General features: G+C 39.3%; 1 protein-coding gene across 2 annotated transcripts in view; it reads right to left on the bottom strand.

The window, feature by feature from the left end:
- Positions 1–15213, bottom strand: part of LOC139636023 (voltage-dependent T-type calcium channel subunit alpha-1I) — a 142838-nt gene that overhangs the window by 65771 nt on the left and 61854 nt on the right. For both annotated transcript variants that reach the window (XM_071503682.1, XM_071503681.1), the window contains 6 exons: positions 12129–12280; positions 10449–10634; positions 8433–8550; positions 7877–8032; positions 4337–4424; positions 1645–1811 (listed from right to left, as the gene is read on the bottom strand). In XM_071503682.1, the coding sequence (XP_071359783.1) occupies positions 1645–1811; positions 4337–4424; positions 7877–8032; positions 8433–8550; positions 10449–10634; positions 12129–12280 (867 nt within the window). The remainder of the gene's footprint in view (positions 1–1644; positions 1812–4336; positions 4425–7876; positions 8033–8432; positions 8551–10448; positions 10635–12128; positions 12281–15213) is intronic.

Below are 15213 nucleotides of genomic sequence, written 5' to 3'. Positions count from 1 at the left end.
GTTTTAGACTCTACAGTATAAGCACATACACTGTAGCTGTTTGTATGTTGAGTATGAGGTGTTGTGATGAGGAAGACCAGGATAGCTGTACGACAGCTGTTACATACATGACGAAATAAGTGTAAGAATTGTTCTGTATCTGCTCCATCAGCGTTTCTCTCTGCTACCCTCTGGTCCCAGAAGTGATCTTTCTCCAAGCCTTTTACTTGTGCTAATTCTACTATAACTTCTACTACTAATAAAACTGGAGAGTTTCAATGAAAATTTCTTTTGATGCAGTTATTTCAAAGATATGTTCACTTACATCCTGCTACTAGACGTCTGGGTAGTAGTGCCTTCTCAGTGGCTGTGGCTCAGGAAGTAGAGCAAGTCGTCTGCAATCAAAGGTCAGTGATTCGATCCCTAGCTGCTCCAGTCAGCATGTCAAAGTGTCCTTGGGTAAGATACTGAACCCCAAACTGCCCCCGATGTATAATTGGTGAGTGATAAAAAAAGCACTTCTTATATAGAACTAGAAGTACCACTGCTGACAAGTTGAAGTCAGGAAATATGGTCACAATCTCCCCTTCCTGAGTTACAGTATTGAATAATGGCTAGAAGTGTTTTAGCAGAACATTATGATGTCAAAGTGAAGTTGACCTTTGATCATTTAAATATTAAATGTCATCACTTCATTTTATTCTTACAGACATTTGAATTCAGCTGTGTCATAATTAGTGTATACATTTGTGAGTTATGGCCATGTGAGGTCACAGTGACCTTTGACCACCAGATTCTGAATGAAATTCCCTCCGGGCGCCCTGATATATTGCATTCACAAGAACATGAGATCACCATGACCTTGAGTTTTGACTTTTGTCCACCAAAATGTAATCAGTTAATCTCTGAGTGAATGTTTGTACCAAATCTAAACAAATTCCCTCAAGGTGGTCTTGAGATACCACAATTAAGAGGCCAAAATCGTGTTTCAGGCGGGTCCCATGACCTTTGACCAGTAAAATCTAATTTATCTAAGTTCATCCTTTAGTCCAAACGAAATGAAATGTTTGTGTCAAATTTGATCTCATGTTCTATCAAGGCATTACTGAGATATCACTTTCACAAGAACAGGACAGGGAGACATGAAAACACACTAGATATTGTTGATGGGTACGTGCAAGTTAAAATGTCTGAGGCACATCAGCAATTTTTTTTTTTCTCTTCAAGAAGCAAATCAGGTTCACATGACCCATTTTCATCAAATCTGTGTTTGTCTTCTGAGTTAGATTTTTCTGCAAACACATCTCCTCAGTCTAATGCAAACCATTAGACAAGAAATAAAATGCAACTAAATGTTTACTGTGATGGATTCTCTGTTTCATGAAAGTCTCAAGTCAAATACAAACAGATTTCATATCACACTGACACAAACTCAAACTAGAGCTTCATGGAAAGGAGGGAAAACACATTTCTCCCTCCATAAAGCTGAAATGGCTTATAGAGTGATGGCAAACAGCTGGAAAATGGTTGGCAGTGACACAAAGTAGAAATGTGATTTGCAGTGAAGAGGATGACGTCAGTGTGAGAGATTCACAGTAGAAATGTTAACTGATACGTCTACTTCTGTGTGTGTGCATATGTGCAGCTGAGTGTATGAGTGATTACCAGAGAGAGGGAGCGTCTCTCCAGGCTGCTCTTTCCCAGGCTCATCACGCTGCTCTTTCTGGACTCGATAGTGAAGCTCCGTCTCTCTGAGGAATAGGATCCCCTCGGCCCTGAAAGAACACCCAGCTCCAGATGGCCATTGGGCGTCAAGGTGCAGATCCTTGGGTCTGGAGGACATTAAACAGAGAGAGCCACGAAGATATTCTCTGTGTTATGCTATGTTTTTAAGGTAAATCGGAGAAACCAAATCCTGTAAGGTTGGATGGTGGGCTGGGCTTGGGGCATGGCTGAGGGCGGTGACTGCTTTGTTGTGACATCACAAAGTTACAGAAGTCCTGATGGCTCGTTTCATGGTCGGTTTCTGAATACAGGCTGTATGCATTTCTCTGTGGACTGAGCATTTTGATACTTTCATAGTATTAATATAGAACCTAGACCTGCTTTATAACCAAAACATACATGGAAATCTGACTTTATACAATATAGGACCTTTAAGACAGGCCATTAAACTGTTAAGGAGTTTAAGAAAATGCTTTGCATTCTGATCTTTCCATGGTCCTGACAGTGGAAAAAGAGAAATCCAGAAATCTATGCAGATAGCTGTTTCTAAGGGCGAACATTAAATGTTGATACTTTACTGTATATGTGGTCATACCAATTATTCTTCTAAAAGATAAAAAAGCAGAATAAAAGCCTTTGGTCACTTCATTAGGTAAATTGAGAGATAAAAGCAGGACTTTAGAGAGAGGAAGAGAATGAAAACTCTCAGTACCCACACACAAAAATGCTAAAGAACTGAAGGTAACATCTCTGTGCTGTAGAAGTGGACAGACAGTAAAACACCTTGTTGTCTCTCTATCTATGAAGAAACAGGCTGCAGAGTTTCATCCTCTGCTCATACTGCAGTGCAGAGATCGCATCTCCTCTGCAGCAGAAGCCCACTCACACTAGTCTACAAGTGATCCCCCCCAGTATATGAACTGATGTTTAATCCTCTCTGCACCGTGTTGTTTGTCGGGTCTGTCGAGCAGGGCTGCATAGCTGGATCAGGTTCATCATCAACTCTGGATTAAGATAGAGCTCATTCATATTAGAAGACTGCTGGCTATTCCCTGAATTTTTGTGAGTTTGCAAGCCTCTGGCACATAGTTCTGTCTTACTTTTGGGTTGAGCACATCCAGCCTTCTTCTTGAATAAGCCTCACAGTGAAAACAAAGACTACTGGCTTAAATGTGAGATGCGAGCAGATTGTCAGGCGTGTTGTTCTGTTTTGACATGAATGAGGAAATCTGGGGTTTGAATTGTGGTGTTAGTGCTGAATCAAACTCAGACACTACATACCAAGTCAAAATAGTAACATCTACTTTTGCATTTTACAAATTACACTTTTGCAAATTGTGTTTTTAAAAATCTGTATGTATATTTTATATATAAAAAAGCAGAATATATATATATATATATATATACTTACACTGTGGGTGTGACCTGATAACACTTTGGAAGAGGTACTGATTTCTAAGATGCTGATATTAAATTTTCATTGTAGGAAAAACAAATGTATATGTGCTTGGTTTCTCGGATATAAAAGTTTATTGGAACATATTTTTTAAAGTTATCTTAGTTAATAATACTCAACTAATTTAATATACACTCAGCTGCCAGGTTATTAGCTACTTTTCAATCTCTAAAACTAATGCAGTCTAATTCCATAGTGGTGCAGTAAACCCTACCCTCATAAAGGTTAGGATATTTAGTTTTTGTTGAAATTACGTCAACTTTTATTGATAGTGTGATGTTAAAATATTTTAAACACCTCTTATTACAGTTTACCATAATATACCTCAACAATGCAACAAACTACAGCCCCTAAAATGACCACTTCCAGACATGTTTTAAACTATGTAAAAAATACTCTCCTATGATTAATATTTTGTTTAATGTGATTTTCCCACATAAAAAGTGAAAAAAAATGGAAACGTGGGGCTGGAAGCACATTTACGATTTCTCCTTCATTGAGAAATTTTGCATCAGGCTTTGTGCCCATCCCACCACCTCTGCTTGTGATAGGTTGACTGATGAAACAGCAGAGTATCAAGATACCTAGAGGAGGAACCATCAGGCAGACTCAGATGAGGAGTCTATTGTGACCAAAATCAGAGACTAGCAGACATATCAGAACAGTCGGCGTATTTTATTTATGTTGTTTGTTAGCTTGTAACTGGCAGTGGCTGACACAGTGTTAGTGGCTGTTCTAATGCAAACTCCGACTCTCTGTACTGCCACTGTTTTGGGTTTATTTTGCCCGCCCCTCATCCCTGCAAGTTGATGGGACTGGTTCCTTAGATTATATGATGTATGAATCCCTGGCTGTCTGAATCTGTTTTTATGAGACTGTCATTGGTTCAGTGCAGTTCCAAGGAGGAAATATGGCATTGACTGTTTATTTCACCGCAATATATGTCTTGTATTACATAAGAAACAACATATGAACATGTTAACAAGGTTAAACACTTGATTTTCATGACTGAAACTCATAAAATGATTTTAAACAGTTTAAGCCAACATTGAACATAATTACCTTCGTGAAGGTAGGAGCTATTGCAGATCTGTATTTGTTTTAGAGTAGTGGACCTAATAAACTTGCAACTGAATGTAATTATAAGGTTGTGAAAGAAACATAACCTCAGCTTACCAGACAGCTTTATGGAGTCATGTTTCTCGCTCTCGTCAAAGTTGGAAGAGGAGTGGTCGTCGTCTGAGTAAGAACGATTGGCATCGCCCTGGAGATGAAGAGTCAAGACACAAAGAGAAGAGAGAAAGAGGGAAAAAGGGAAGACATTATTACACAGGGGTCATCTTATAGGGGTAGGGCTGGGTATTGTTTGAAAATCTTCAATTTTGCTTCAGAAAGCAATACCTTGCCTTTGATACCGACTCTTAACGATACTTTTTTCAATCCCAATTTTATCAAATTCATTTAAACATAAAGAAAATTAGGATGAATTTTTTTGTTTTGCTTTAGTCCTATATTTAAGCTTGGTCTCTATTCACACTCAAACATGTTTGTATAAATTAAACAGCCAATCACCAGCATTATTAGATCTTGGTCCAACCATGCTGCATGCTCATTGGCTCACTGACACTGATGAGGATTACTCATTTATTCCTCAGGTATCAAAATTTGCTCTTGGATGATGAGGCATCTTTCAACCCTTAATAGTATCAAACCAATTTGGTTGGTCCGTAGAAGTATCAAAGTTTGATACCCAGGCCTATACAGACTCTAAAAGTGTACTGTATCAGACTTTCCAGGTTTTGTGTGACTCAGGACCGTTGAGCTCTTACTCCATGACACTTCTCCCTCCCACCAACTACCAAAATTTTGATGTCGTCAGTGTGGCTCAGACCTGTGTTGTGTGTTATGATTAAATCAGCAAAACCCTCAAACTACTAACACATTACTCCAGTAACCCCACTGGCTTGATTAAGACCAGTGGGGTTTCCCTCTTTGGTCTGTACGATGGGAAAATCTGGAGTGAAATGGGTCAATAATCCCCAGTGTGTAGCAGTAGTATACGCAGGGTGAGTGAGCGAAGGATGTTGAGAGAAGGGGAAGACTGACTGAGATAAAGAAAGAGAGGGAGAGAATGACAGGAAGAGAGACTGATGGCTGCTTTCTTTTGGCATTTCAAAAAAAAAAAAAGTTCAATCAAAAGCCTTGTGATGTGTGTCAGTGTTTCCCCCTCCAACTGGCACATCACAGCTACACACCATGAATATGGTAATGCTTTGATCCGTGTACGAAAACTCAAGTGGGTTACCGCACTAACCGCACTACAATTTCCCAATGATACGTCTGTGAGTTTGACAGGTGATGGAGGACTGACAGCATCATTTTCCACTGAGATGGATGGCTTCAGAAATCATACTGATGTGTTTAATACACCATTATTATGTTTTGACTGCTGATACAGCCTCTAACAAATAACTGTGACCAATACAGTCAAGTATTATTTATACAGTATGACAGATTTTAAACCCTTTGAATACTTGGCTGTTTTTACTTGGTTTTACTGTATTAACAGTTCTATGGCAAAGTTACTACATGTCTATGCTTGGCATGCTGTACATTATTTTCACTGTAAGTTAGGCTATTTGCGAGTAGCAGTAGTATATATATGATCTAAGACCATTTATTATAACAATAATATGATTTTTTTGGGGATATCCACAGGACTGACCAAAACAACAAACATTCATGATATACTGTTACGAGGAGAGAGGAGACTAACAGACTCTGCAATAATATGAGTATTGTTTTTATTTCTGTTTGAAGTTAATATGATTTGTGGTTTTCTCTCTGTGTTCTTGAGTAATGCAAACAAGTGTAATATTATCATACAGTCAGTTTATTACAGCTGTAGGCTATACCCAAGTCCTTTTCACTTATTCATTTATTTACACACTTAATATTATTTACATTTTGTCAAGTCTGAACCACGGGAACCATTCTTCAGCTGCTAGTTGCTGGTTTAATTTGTAGCGATGGATGTACAGACAACAGACTTTTGCCACTGAGGAAAATGTCAAGAGTCACTGATTATGAATCTAAAGAAACTGAAATTATAAGCAGCATCTTTCGTATATGGTTTCAATGTGGATTTAAGGTCATTGATTCATATTCACACAAACTGCTTCAGTCAGGTTTCACAGGGTTAAACAACAACTGGTTCACTGGACAAAACATGATAGACTTAAGGCAGACAGACAAAAACAGTCCCTACTCTGCAGTGAAGGATAGAGACTCAGCTGCAAGAAACTGTAAAGAAGAGAGCATCTAGTGGTTCAGTCTATGAGCATCAGAGAGTTTCACATTATTACTAACTTGTCAATCTGCTCAGTTCTGTGATTATGAAAATCAGCAGGGCACAAGAGCGCGGGTTTATTTTAGCTGCAAAGGTCTCTGCCAAAGGTTAAAGTCTACACTTTGAGACACACAGACAGATGGATGTCAGCTGTCCATAGAAAAAGACGTCATGCTGAGAATGGAAGGATGGGAGGGGAGAAACAGGCTAAAGAAAGATGAACTGTCAGAGTGTGAAAGTTTATGTGAATCACAGAGTTGTTTGACACCATCAGTTAACAGACCCTGTTTTAATAAATAGCAATTAACCTCCAAAATACCAGAAATTTAGCACTTGTTTTAAATCATTAAATTATTGAGAGATAAGAACTTGTTGATTTGGTCAAATTCCTTGGTTACTGTTGGAGGGCGATGCACATCAGTGCTGTGTTTCCCTTATATGTACTGAATGCATGTTGGAGAAAGTCCTTCAGAAACTTGTTCATCGATATTCATGACAAAATGAAACCAGCACAACTTGTGCTTTCTACACTGCACGCAGCTGACTGGGACTAGTAGCCTATGAAACAAAGGGGACCCACAAACAAAGACATGTATGGATGCATGCACAGTGAAACCACGGTTCAGCAAGTTTGCAAGTGTATGTGCAGCAGCTGGCCAACACTCAGAAGAAGTGGCATGTGGTGACAAGGTTGTCCTGCCAACATAAAGTCTTTTTCTTCTCTCTTTTATTTTGCTGACTTGTTTGGCAAAGCCAGTATATATATATGACATCATCACCAGAATTGAGTTAAACAAATTCAATTTCCAAATGAACACTGCCATAATACCTGCACATTTCACATTAGGTTCTCAGGTTGGTAATCTAGTTAAACAGATGGTACGATGGTGTACGGAATGACTGATGTCGTACCAATCCTTGCACCTCCTAGAGGTTGGCTTCTCATGTGATCAGGACATGAATACAACTATTTCAATTGTTTTGCATATGTTTTGTGCACACAAAATAAAAATAACCGACAACTATTTTTGAGAAACTAAATATTGAAATTCGAACTAACCACTATGTCAGCACCCCATTAATGCCCACATTACTGCAAAGTGGTCTCATTTGTGTTATGTATAATGTCAAATGTCAAATACTAGGGGGAACACTGCAGTGATTTGATAATTAGGAATATTTCAACTCTCCTAATGCAGGTTGAACGTAATGAAATAAATTTTAGACAAACAGCAATGAACAAGATCAACAACCTTGGCTTGGTCACCTCTCTCATCGACAACTAAATTAAAATGCAGACATCAGTTTATTATGAAAATCAGTTTACATGCTGCAGTTTGAGGCCACGGGGCAATGAGTTCCCTTACCTCTGCCTGAAAGCCTTCAACCAAGATGGCCACCAGCAGGTTGAAGAGGACGTAGTTTCCAAAGGTCATGAGGGCCACAAAGTAAAGAGCGGCAAGGGGCGAAGTAGCTGCCATACCATTGTACAAAACCACGTTCCAGTCCTCCTGGGTCAGAATCTGAGAGAAAAAAAAAGACACTTAAACACAACAGTATACAAACAGACCACTTCAACTATTTATTGACTAAAGATTAATACAAATATAACATGCTGAAGTTGAGAGAAAGTGCCCTCATCAGGCTATCACAGAGCTCTGTCATGCCTCAAAGATTTTTCCACATAGATTACTGGAGATTAGTGTGTTAGCATTGGATATATCTGAAAATATGAACCAATGACAAATCAAATATCTGCTTTACAACATTTATGGAAACGTTGGAAATGTATCGAGTCTTAAGAAATATGTCCAAGTCATCTGCATATATAAAGAATCGGAGGGCATAAGTGGAGCAGATATGCAGAGATGTGTATTAGTGTGGTTTTCTTTGTGCTTAACCAAACAGTGACATGTTGATTACCTGGAAAACAGTGACAATGGCCCAGAGGAGGGAGTCAAAGTTCTTCCTGTCTGGTACTGTATCACCAGTCTCTGTCTTAAGACTGAACTTACAGCCAAAGATGTGCATTCCCAGGATACTGTAACACAACAGCAGAGTCTCTGATTATGATAACATACCGTACATACATGAAATGTAACTGTGCTAATGCTTGAATGTGGATCTTATGCATTAAGTGGTATGCATTAAGAGACACTGTATGATTAAGGCTTTTCTTTGTCTCAGCTGCTTCTGATTTCTTAAACGCTGCCTTTCATATGCATCTCTGTGTGTTATCAGTTGTTTTTGTGCCCTGGCTACAACTAATCACTTTCTTGTCTGGGATTATGAAGATAAATGTAAATGTTTCAGTGCAACTGAGCCCTAAAGCCTGCTTACATAACTTGTCATCTGCTCCAATGGCCTTGTTGCTACTCTAAAGCACTACAGTCAACATTTAAAAGCAGACATCTTTTGATCTACAGTTAATTTCACACAATCATTATATAGACAATAATTCCTTACAGGGTCTCCAAGAGCCTTTATACAGTATCAAACCGTGAATACTATGATTAATAGACTAGTAAAACATCCCTGCTCACCAGCACCTGAGAACAGCATTGTCATGAACAATGCTGCTAAAAGCTGTGTTATCAAGGTAACAATTATCAAGATGATAAGCATTGATTTAACAAATATGGATGGTGCAAAGTACCTAGGATGTGACATTTTATGCCAGGTTTACACCAAATGACTTTTCAAGCAATTTCACTGTTGCACACTAATTTCCAATGTCAGAATAAAATCATTAAAGTTTTGTAGAGTTGCAGCGCACTACTGTCATTTCATTGTTTGGTGTAAGGCGATCGTCCAAGCTGTCTTAAGTCAGTCTTTTTTTGTTTTTGTCTTGATGTTCTGATAAAATTAAACCTGTTTATTTTATTATCATAAGTTTTGACAAACAGGACACAGCAAACTGAGTTGGTAGACAGCATGCAGACGACAATAAGACTGAATTTCAAAGAGCAAAAGATTCTGAAAAAAAAAGTTTTTCTTTCTGTAAATTTCCATCAGGAGCATCATGGGAAATGATCTCAAAGGAATCTAGTCTTGCAAACAGTAAACCTGCAAGACCCCCAGTCTTTATAATCTTATAAAGTGAGACTAAAAACTCTTTGACTTCATGACACATTGTGTTTAGATGTGAGAGGGTGTCAGACTTACATCTTCTTTTCTTTTCAAAGTCTTCTGGTATATGGTAGGCATTAGGAGCTCTGAACACACCACACATGAAAAAGTGACGCCCAGAATACAGCCCTCTCATAATAGTGGTTTGGAAGATAAGTACAGTAAATAATGTCAAAGTAAGTGTTGCAAATTGAAGCTGTGTGCGTTTAAGTGTGTCTGACACATGCAAATGGATATTTTTTGTGTGTATTGTGATTAACACAGGGTCATTTCTTCTCATAGCACTTTACAAAACAAACTCAAAGGTAGTGGTTGGAGTGGCAAGCGAAGCTGAAAGGAGGGGAAACAACTAGACCGCGAGGCCACTGATCGTCCATTGAAACAGCCTTCAGATCGCTGTCACGTCAGTGTGTGAGTACCACATATATACCTGCTTGTTATGCTGCTAAAGCCTTTTGAGTGCCTGCTTGTTAAAATATAACCAGATCTTCAAGTGTCTGCTCATTATTTTGCACACAAGGTTAATAGCTACAGCGGAACAGTGTGACCTTCTGCATTTCAGTGGCAGCTGTTAAGCAGGTACACAGGACCTTAAAAAAGACAGACGCCAGCATAAACAAACACACCTAAAAACAGTTGGTGAATCTATGATCTCTGTCTTAGTTATGTCCCTGAAAAAAAACACAGTTAAAAGAAAACAGCTCCATGTGTTTGTACATTTGTAAGAGGATGAAGAGCATTAGACGGATTCTCTTCTTATCTATGGCAGACACAGGTGTCCGCAGGCAGCACAGACGTGTTTCACATCACCTGAAGATGAAGATGAAGAGCATGAGCAGCATGCAGAAGGTGGCCACGTTGTCCATGGTCTTCATGAGGACCACCAGCTGTCTCCTCAGGGCTGGCATGAACCTCACCAGCTTCAGCACCCGCAGCAGCCTGAAGGTCCTCAGCACAGACAGACCACCGTCGGACTGGCCCACGATCTCACACACACTGATGGGATTAACACAGACCGCACAGAAGGCCATGCATGACTGTTTAAAGTGCACCAGTTACATAAAGATACATATATCCCTTCCCTTGTCAGTGTATTAGGAACAACTACCTAACAGCCCGGTGATAAATTCTCACTTCACAAAGGTTATAATGTTCAGTTTGTGTTGAAACAGTGTTAAAGAGGTGTTAATTCTACTGTATTTCCCACCACATTCACATATTGGAAAGCCAACCATGTTAATTAGGCCATCTCAGTGATTGTAATGTAAAAAGGAGACATTGATGCTTTAATTAATGTTTAAAAATGGTAAGAGGCTCAGCTCTCTTTTTTTAACTTAAACAAATGTTGACAAAATACTGGCTGAATTCCTCTTTTATTCTTCTTTTTCTCCTCTTAAAGAAGTCTTGCTTTATCTTGTCTTGCAGTGATTAATGTGTCCACTTAAGGTTATTTAAGTTTCCTTAAGCCCTTGCTTAAATTCTTAATGACTTTAATGGCTGTTTGCTGCTGCAGAACAACCACAGAAGAGGGATGGCAGAAGTTATACTGTTCCTTTATGTTCTGTTGGGCATTCACCATGAGCAGAGATCCATTCGCTGGTGGAAAATCTGGCTTTAAAGAAATTTGCTTCCTAATGGAGGTGGCTATCAAAGGCTTCACCCAGCACATCAAAATAGCATCAGCTACGCATTGGCAAAGATTGAATAGGAGCACTTTTACGGTGCAGCTTTACATGAATAGCTGAGGACATTCAGATAGATGAAGAGAGGGAAATTGGTGGCGGAGCGAGACATAAGAAGACAGATATAGATATGTTCAATCAACATGTATCTTCTGTGATGGGCTGCACATTTGATCTTGTTCAGTTTTAGTTGCTTTGATGTGTATTTGATCTCCGGGTTATAATGGGGATCACAGACGAAGGTGCTCAGCCAGATGAATTGGAAAAAAAAAAAAAAAAAACCCAGTGGATCAAAGGCGCAGTGCCTCACCTGAAAGCCCCAGGCACAACGTGACAAAAGACAAAAAACCTGTTTGCTGCTGTCTGACTTTGGCATCCAAATACGTACAGGTGGTACATTTAAACCTGGTACAACCCAGGTGACAATTCCAAAAAAAGCACGATGTGAATAATTTAACTGCAGGATCTCTTTCCAGAACAGTCTAGCAAACCAAAAGCAGTATGTACCCGAATTACCGTCAATATCAGTTAATATTTCAGAGACATAATCGTTTCATCCTCCAAAAGCCACTTAGCTTTTGTTTTCTTCTTTTTCTGCCAAAAATACAATACAATACGTATACCTTGTAAAGACACAATGTCAGTGCTTATAAAGCAGAATAATTCAAACCTCAGAGCAATAACACTGCCTTTTATACACATCTATACTATATGCTGGTGTATTGCAATACTTTATGTCAGGCATGCAAAAAGTGTACACAACTTTTTAAGTAAACAATCTGAATGAACGCAGGTATTTCAGCTGTACCTTATGATCACGATGACTCCATCAAAGACGTTGTAGGGGTTTCGCAGGTAGTTGAAAGAACCGAAAGCCGTGATTTTTAGGATCATCTCCAAGGAGAACATGCTGGTGAAGACGATGTTGCAGATTTCCAGAACATTAGTGAGCTCCTCTGGCTGAAGGAGGAGAAAAGAGGAGCAAGAGAAGACAGGAAGACACAAGAGAGAAAGGGAAGGAAGAGTTAAAATGCAACACTAAATCTGTATAGCCACTCTGCACCGAGTAGCTGTAAGGCTCAAAGCCTTTGCTTCTCTTGGATGCTGACAGCTAGTTTAGGAAAATATAAACTCTGAATAGCACTAGAAGAACAGCCATATTGTTATTGCAATGATTTATCATTTGGGAAGCTCAAATGTGCTTTTAGCTGAACTCTAGCATGTGAACACGCTAGTTTTCACGCTAACATGCTAAGATTTTGATTTTGATGCTATGTTATCAACATTTTATGTTTACATTAAGTTCACAGCTGATTGCTATAAGCTAAGTATGTAAGCATGCTAAATTGTGCAATTAACACTTTAACATGCAAACACTAATATTAACATGTTGGGATAGATGTTAGCCTGTTAACATTTTGCTTGCCAGTCTCAATTTAGCATGTTAGCGTGGTTACCTTTGGCTAGCATTCATACAGTTATGTCGTGCTGACGGGATTGTTCATTATTTCTTGAGCTAATTTGTCATTAACTTAAGCACAGGACAAGTTAAAGATTTGACCTGTTGGTTGCATTAGATGAAAAGTCACAAATGCTGCACCATCAGACAAGCAAACCGACCTGCAAACAGGCTGATCAGATTGCTATTATAAGATAGAGACGTGTTTTTAGGCAATAACATGGCTAAAATTAGGAATCAAGCTAGGCTTGATAAATGAGACAAAAACCTAAAGGGAGGAAGCTAACTGAAGAAACAGAATGAAAAGAAAGCAATAGACAGGGTAATAGGGGAGGAAATGAGAAGCAGTACAACAAAAAAAGGGAGGAAATAAAACACGACCACACTCATGTTTTACTCACATTACAGTATCTATAGGCACATCATTTGCACTTTGGTGATACATTCATAAAAAAACAAGCAGTCCCAGTCAATCAGTACTTGGTGGAAATAAGGTTATCATCTAGTGCTGCTCATACACACACACTTAGAGCATACACACGCAGCAAGATGAACATGTTTTTCTGTATTTATATTAAACCTAAAGTAGACTCCACATGGCTGCGTTCTTGCTCTCTCTCCATCTATCTATTGCTCTGTTCTTCCTTTTGCTTCCTCATTGCTTTGTCTAGTTGTCAGCCATATTTTTCTCACTGTGGATCGAATAGGCCAAATTGATTGGTGGAAAGGGCAAGGAGGGGAACAAAAGCTTATACACACAACCTCAATCACACACACGCATTTACGGCAGTAGGGAGTACTGGAAAACTGTACTGACTAGCTGTGGGTTCAGGGTATTACTGACAAATACACTGACAAGCAATAAAATAGCTGGTGTGTTGTTCAAATATTGCCTGCTCTGCCAGTCCACATCCCTACTGTTTGCTCCTTTCTAACTCCGCAGCAGCTAGCAGGCAAACAAAACATAACACATATTGTCATCAATTATGGATGTTGCAGATGCTTCCATTAAAAAGGTCCAACACTTTTACTCCCGTTGCCTCAGAAATAAAGACTGAAACACTAAATTTTTGCTTCCCAGGAATGATCCAGAAAGCTATGATATAAGATATCTGTTCAGCCCAGCATTTCAAGTTGATTCCGTTTTGTTAATATAAACACTGGTAGGAACAGCTGGATGTATCTATTTTTTGCCTTCTACCATATTTCCTTTACAGCGTAATTCGGTTTCCTTTACTTGCTGTCACTCTCATGTTGTTAATGTGGATCAATGTCTTTTCAACTGTCTTTGACTGTTTTTGAGCTCTTCTTCACTCTGCCTTTCTGTTTCTGTCTGGCTTTGCTCAATATAAGGAAACACACACATGTGCGCGCGCACACACACACACACACACACACACACACACACACACACACACACACGCACACACACACACACACACACAAAGAGCTAAATTTGGCACAGTCATGACTTCCAGCACATCACTAGTCCACACAGCTCCTGTGTAACTTCAACAATGACGCTTCTGACATTTCGCCGCCCCAGAATCAATGAGCACTGTGTGTTTTGCATTTACATGTCTATCAATGTGTGTGTGTGTGTGTGCGCGTGTGTTTGTACTGCTGCATGTATATATGTGTGTGTGTTTGTCAGTACTAATGAGTGTTTAGCAGTGTGAAAACACAGGCTAATGATGCGTGCCCACCAGTGTCGGTAACGATGTGATGGCTGACCGCTGTTTGCAGACCAGCTGAACGGCATTGGCAGCCCCTGGAGATCCATTACCGCTGTCTCATTACTGCAGACCTGGGAACAGATCTAAAGACTTGTGTTTTCCGGTCGGCTGATATATGGTATAAAATGAGAGGAGCGGGGATTTGATGTCACACTGAGGACTTGCAGTTGATTTAGGAAAGTGAACACTATGTACTTCTGAAGTGAACTAAACAAAGAGTTTAAAAAACAATTTCAGTAACAGAACTAATTTGACATTGAGAGAAAAAAAAGCTAATTGCAAATGCTAAAAAGCTAAGATGTTAATGAACAACACTTCTGTGTGTACTGTATGTTTGCAGCAGCTGGACAAGTAATCTTGCCTCTAAAATGTGCCTCCATACACAAGAAATGGTTACTTTTTTTACCATGGTTTGATAACCCTTTAATTAAAGCAATATGGCTGACAAACATTAGCACTGGCTTGGTATTTAAAATGCAGGCGCAGAAAGGTAATTCTGTCCATTAAGTAGCTTGTATTGTATGACCAGCACATTTTGCATTAATCAGAAACTGTACACAAGCATAAGCAATGTGTTCTAGTTAGTCATTGTAAGCAACTAGACTGTCTGCCGCTGTGATGTCCTTCTTAAGGGCAATGCAGAGGCTGCACATGGTGCAGTTTTATCACATATGCTCGGTGGATCAGCGCTGTGCTAC

The sequence above is a fragment of the Trachinotus anak genome, unplaced genomic scaffold (genome assembly GCF_046630095.1).
Source record: "Trachinotus anak isolate AG129_WGS33_773 ecotype Australia unplaced genomic scaffold, CSIRO_AGI_Tana_v1 ptg000019l, whole genome shotgun sequence".
Taxonomy (NCBI): Eukaryota; Metazoa; Chordata; class Actinopteri; order Carangiformes; family Carangidae; genus Trachinotus; species Trachinotus anak.
The sequence above is the reverse complement of the archived record's forward strand: the minus strand, read 5'-3'. Positions and strand labels throughout refer to the sequence as shown.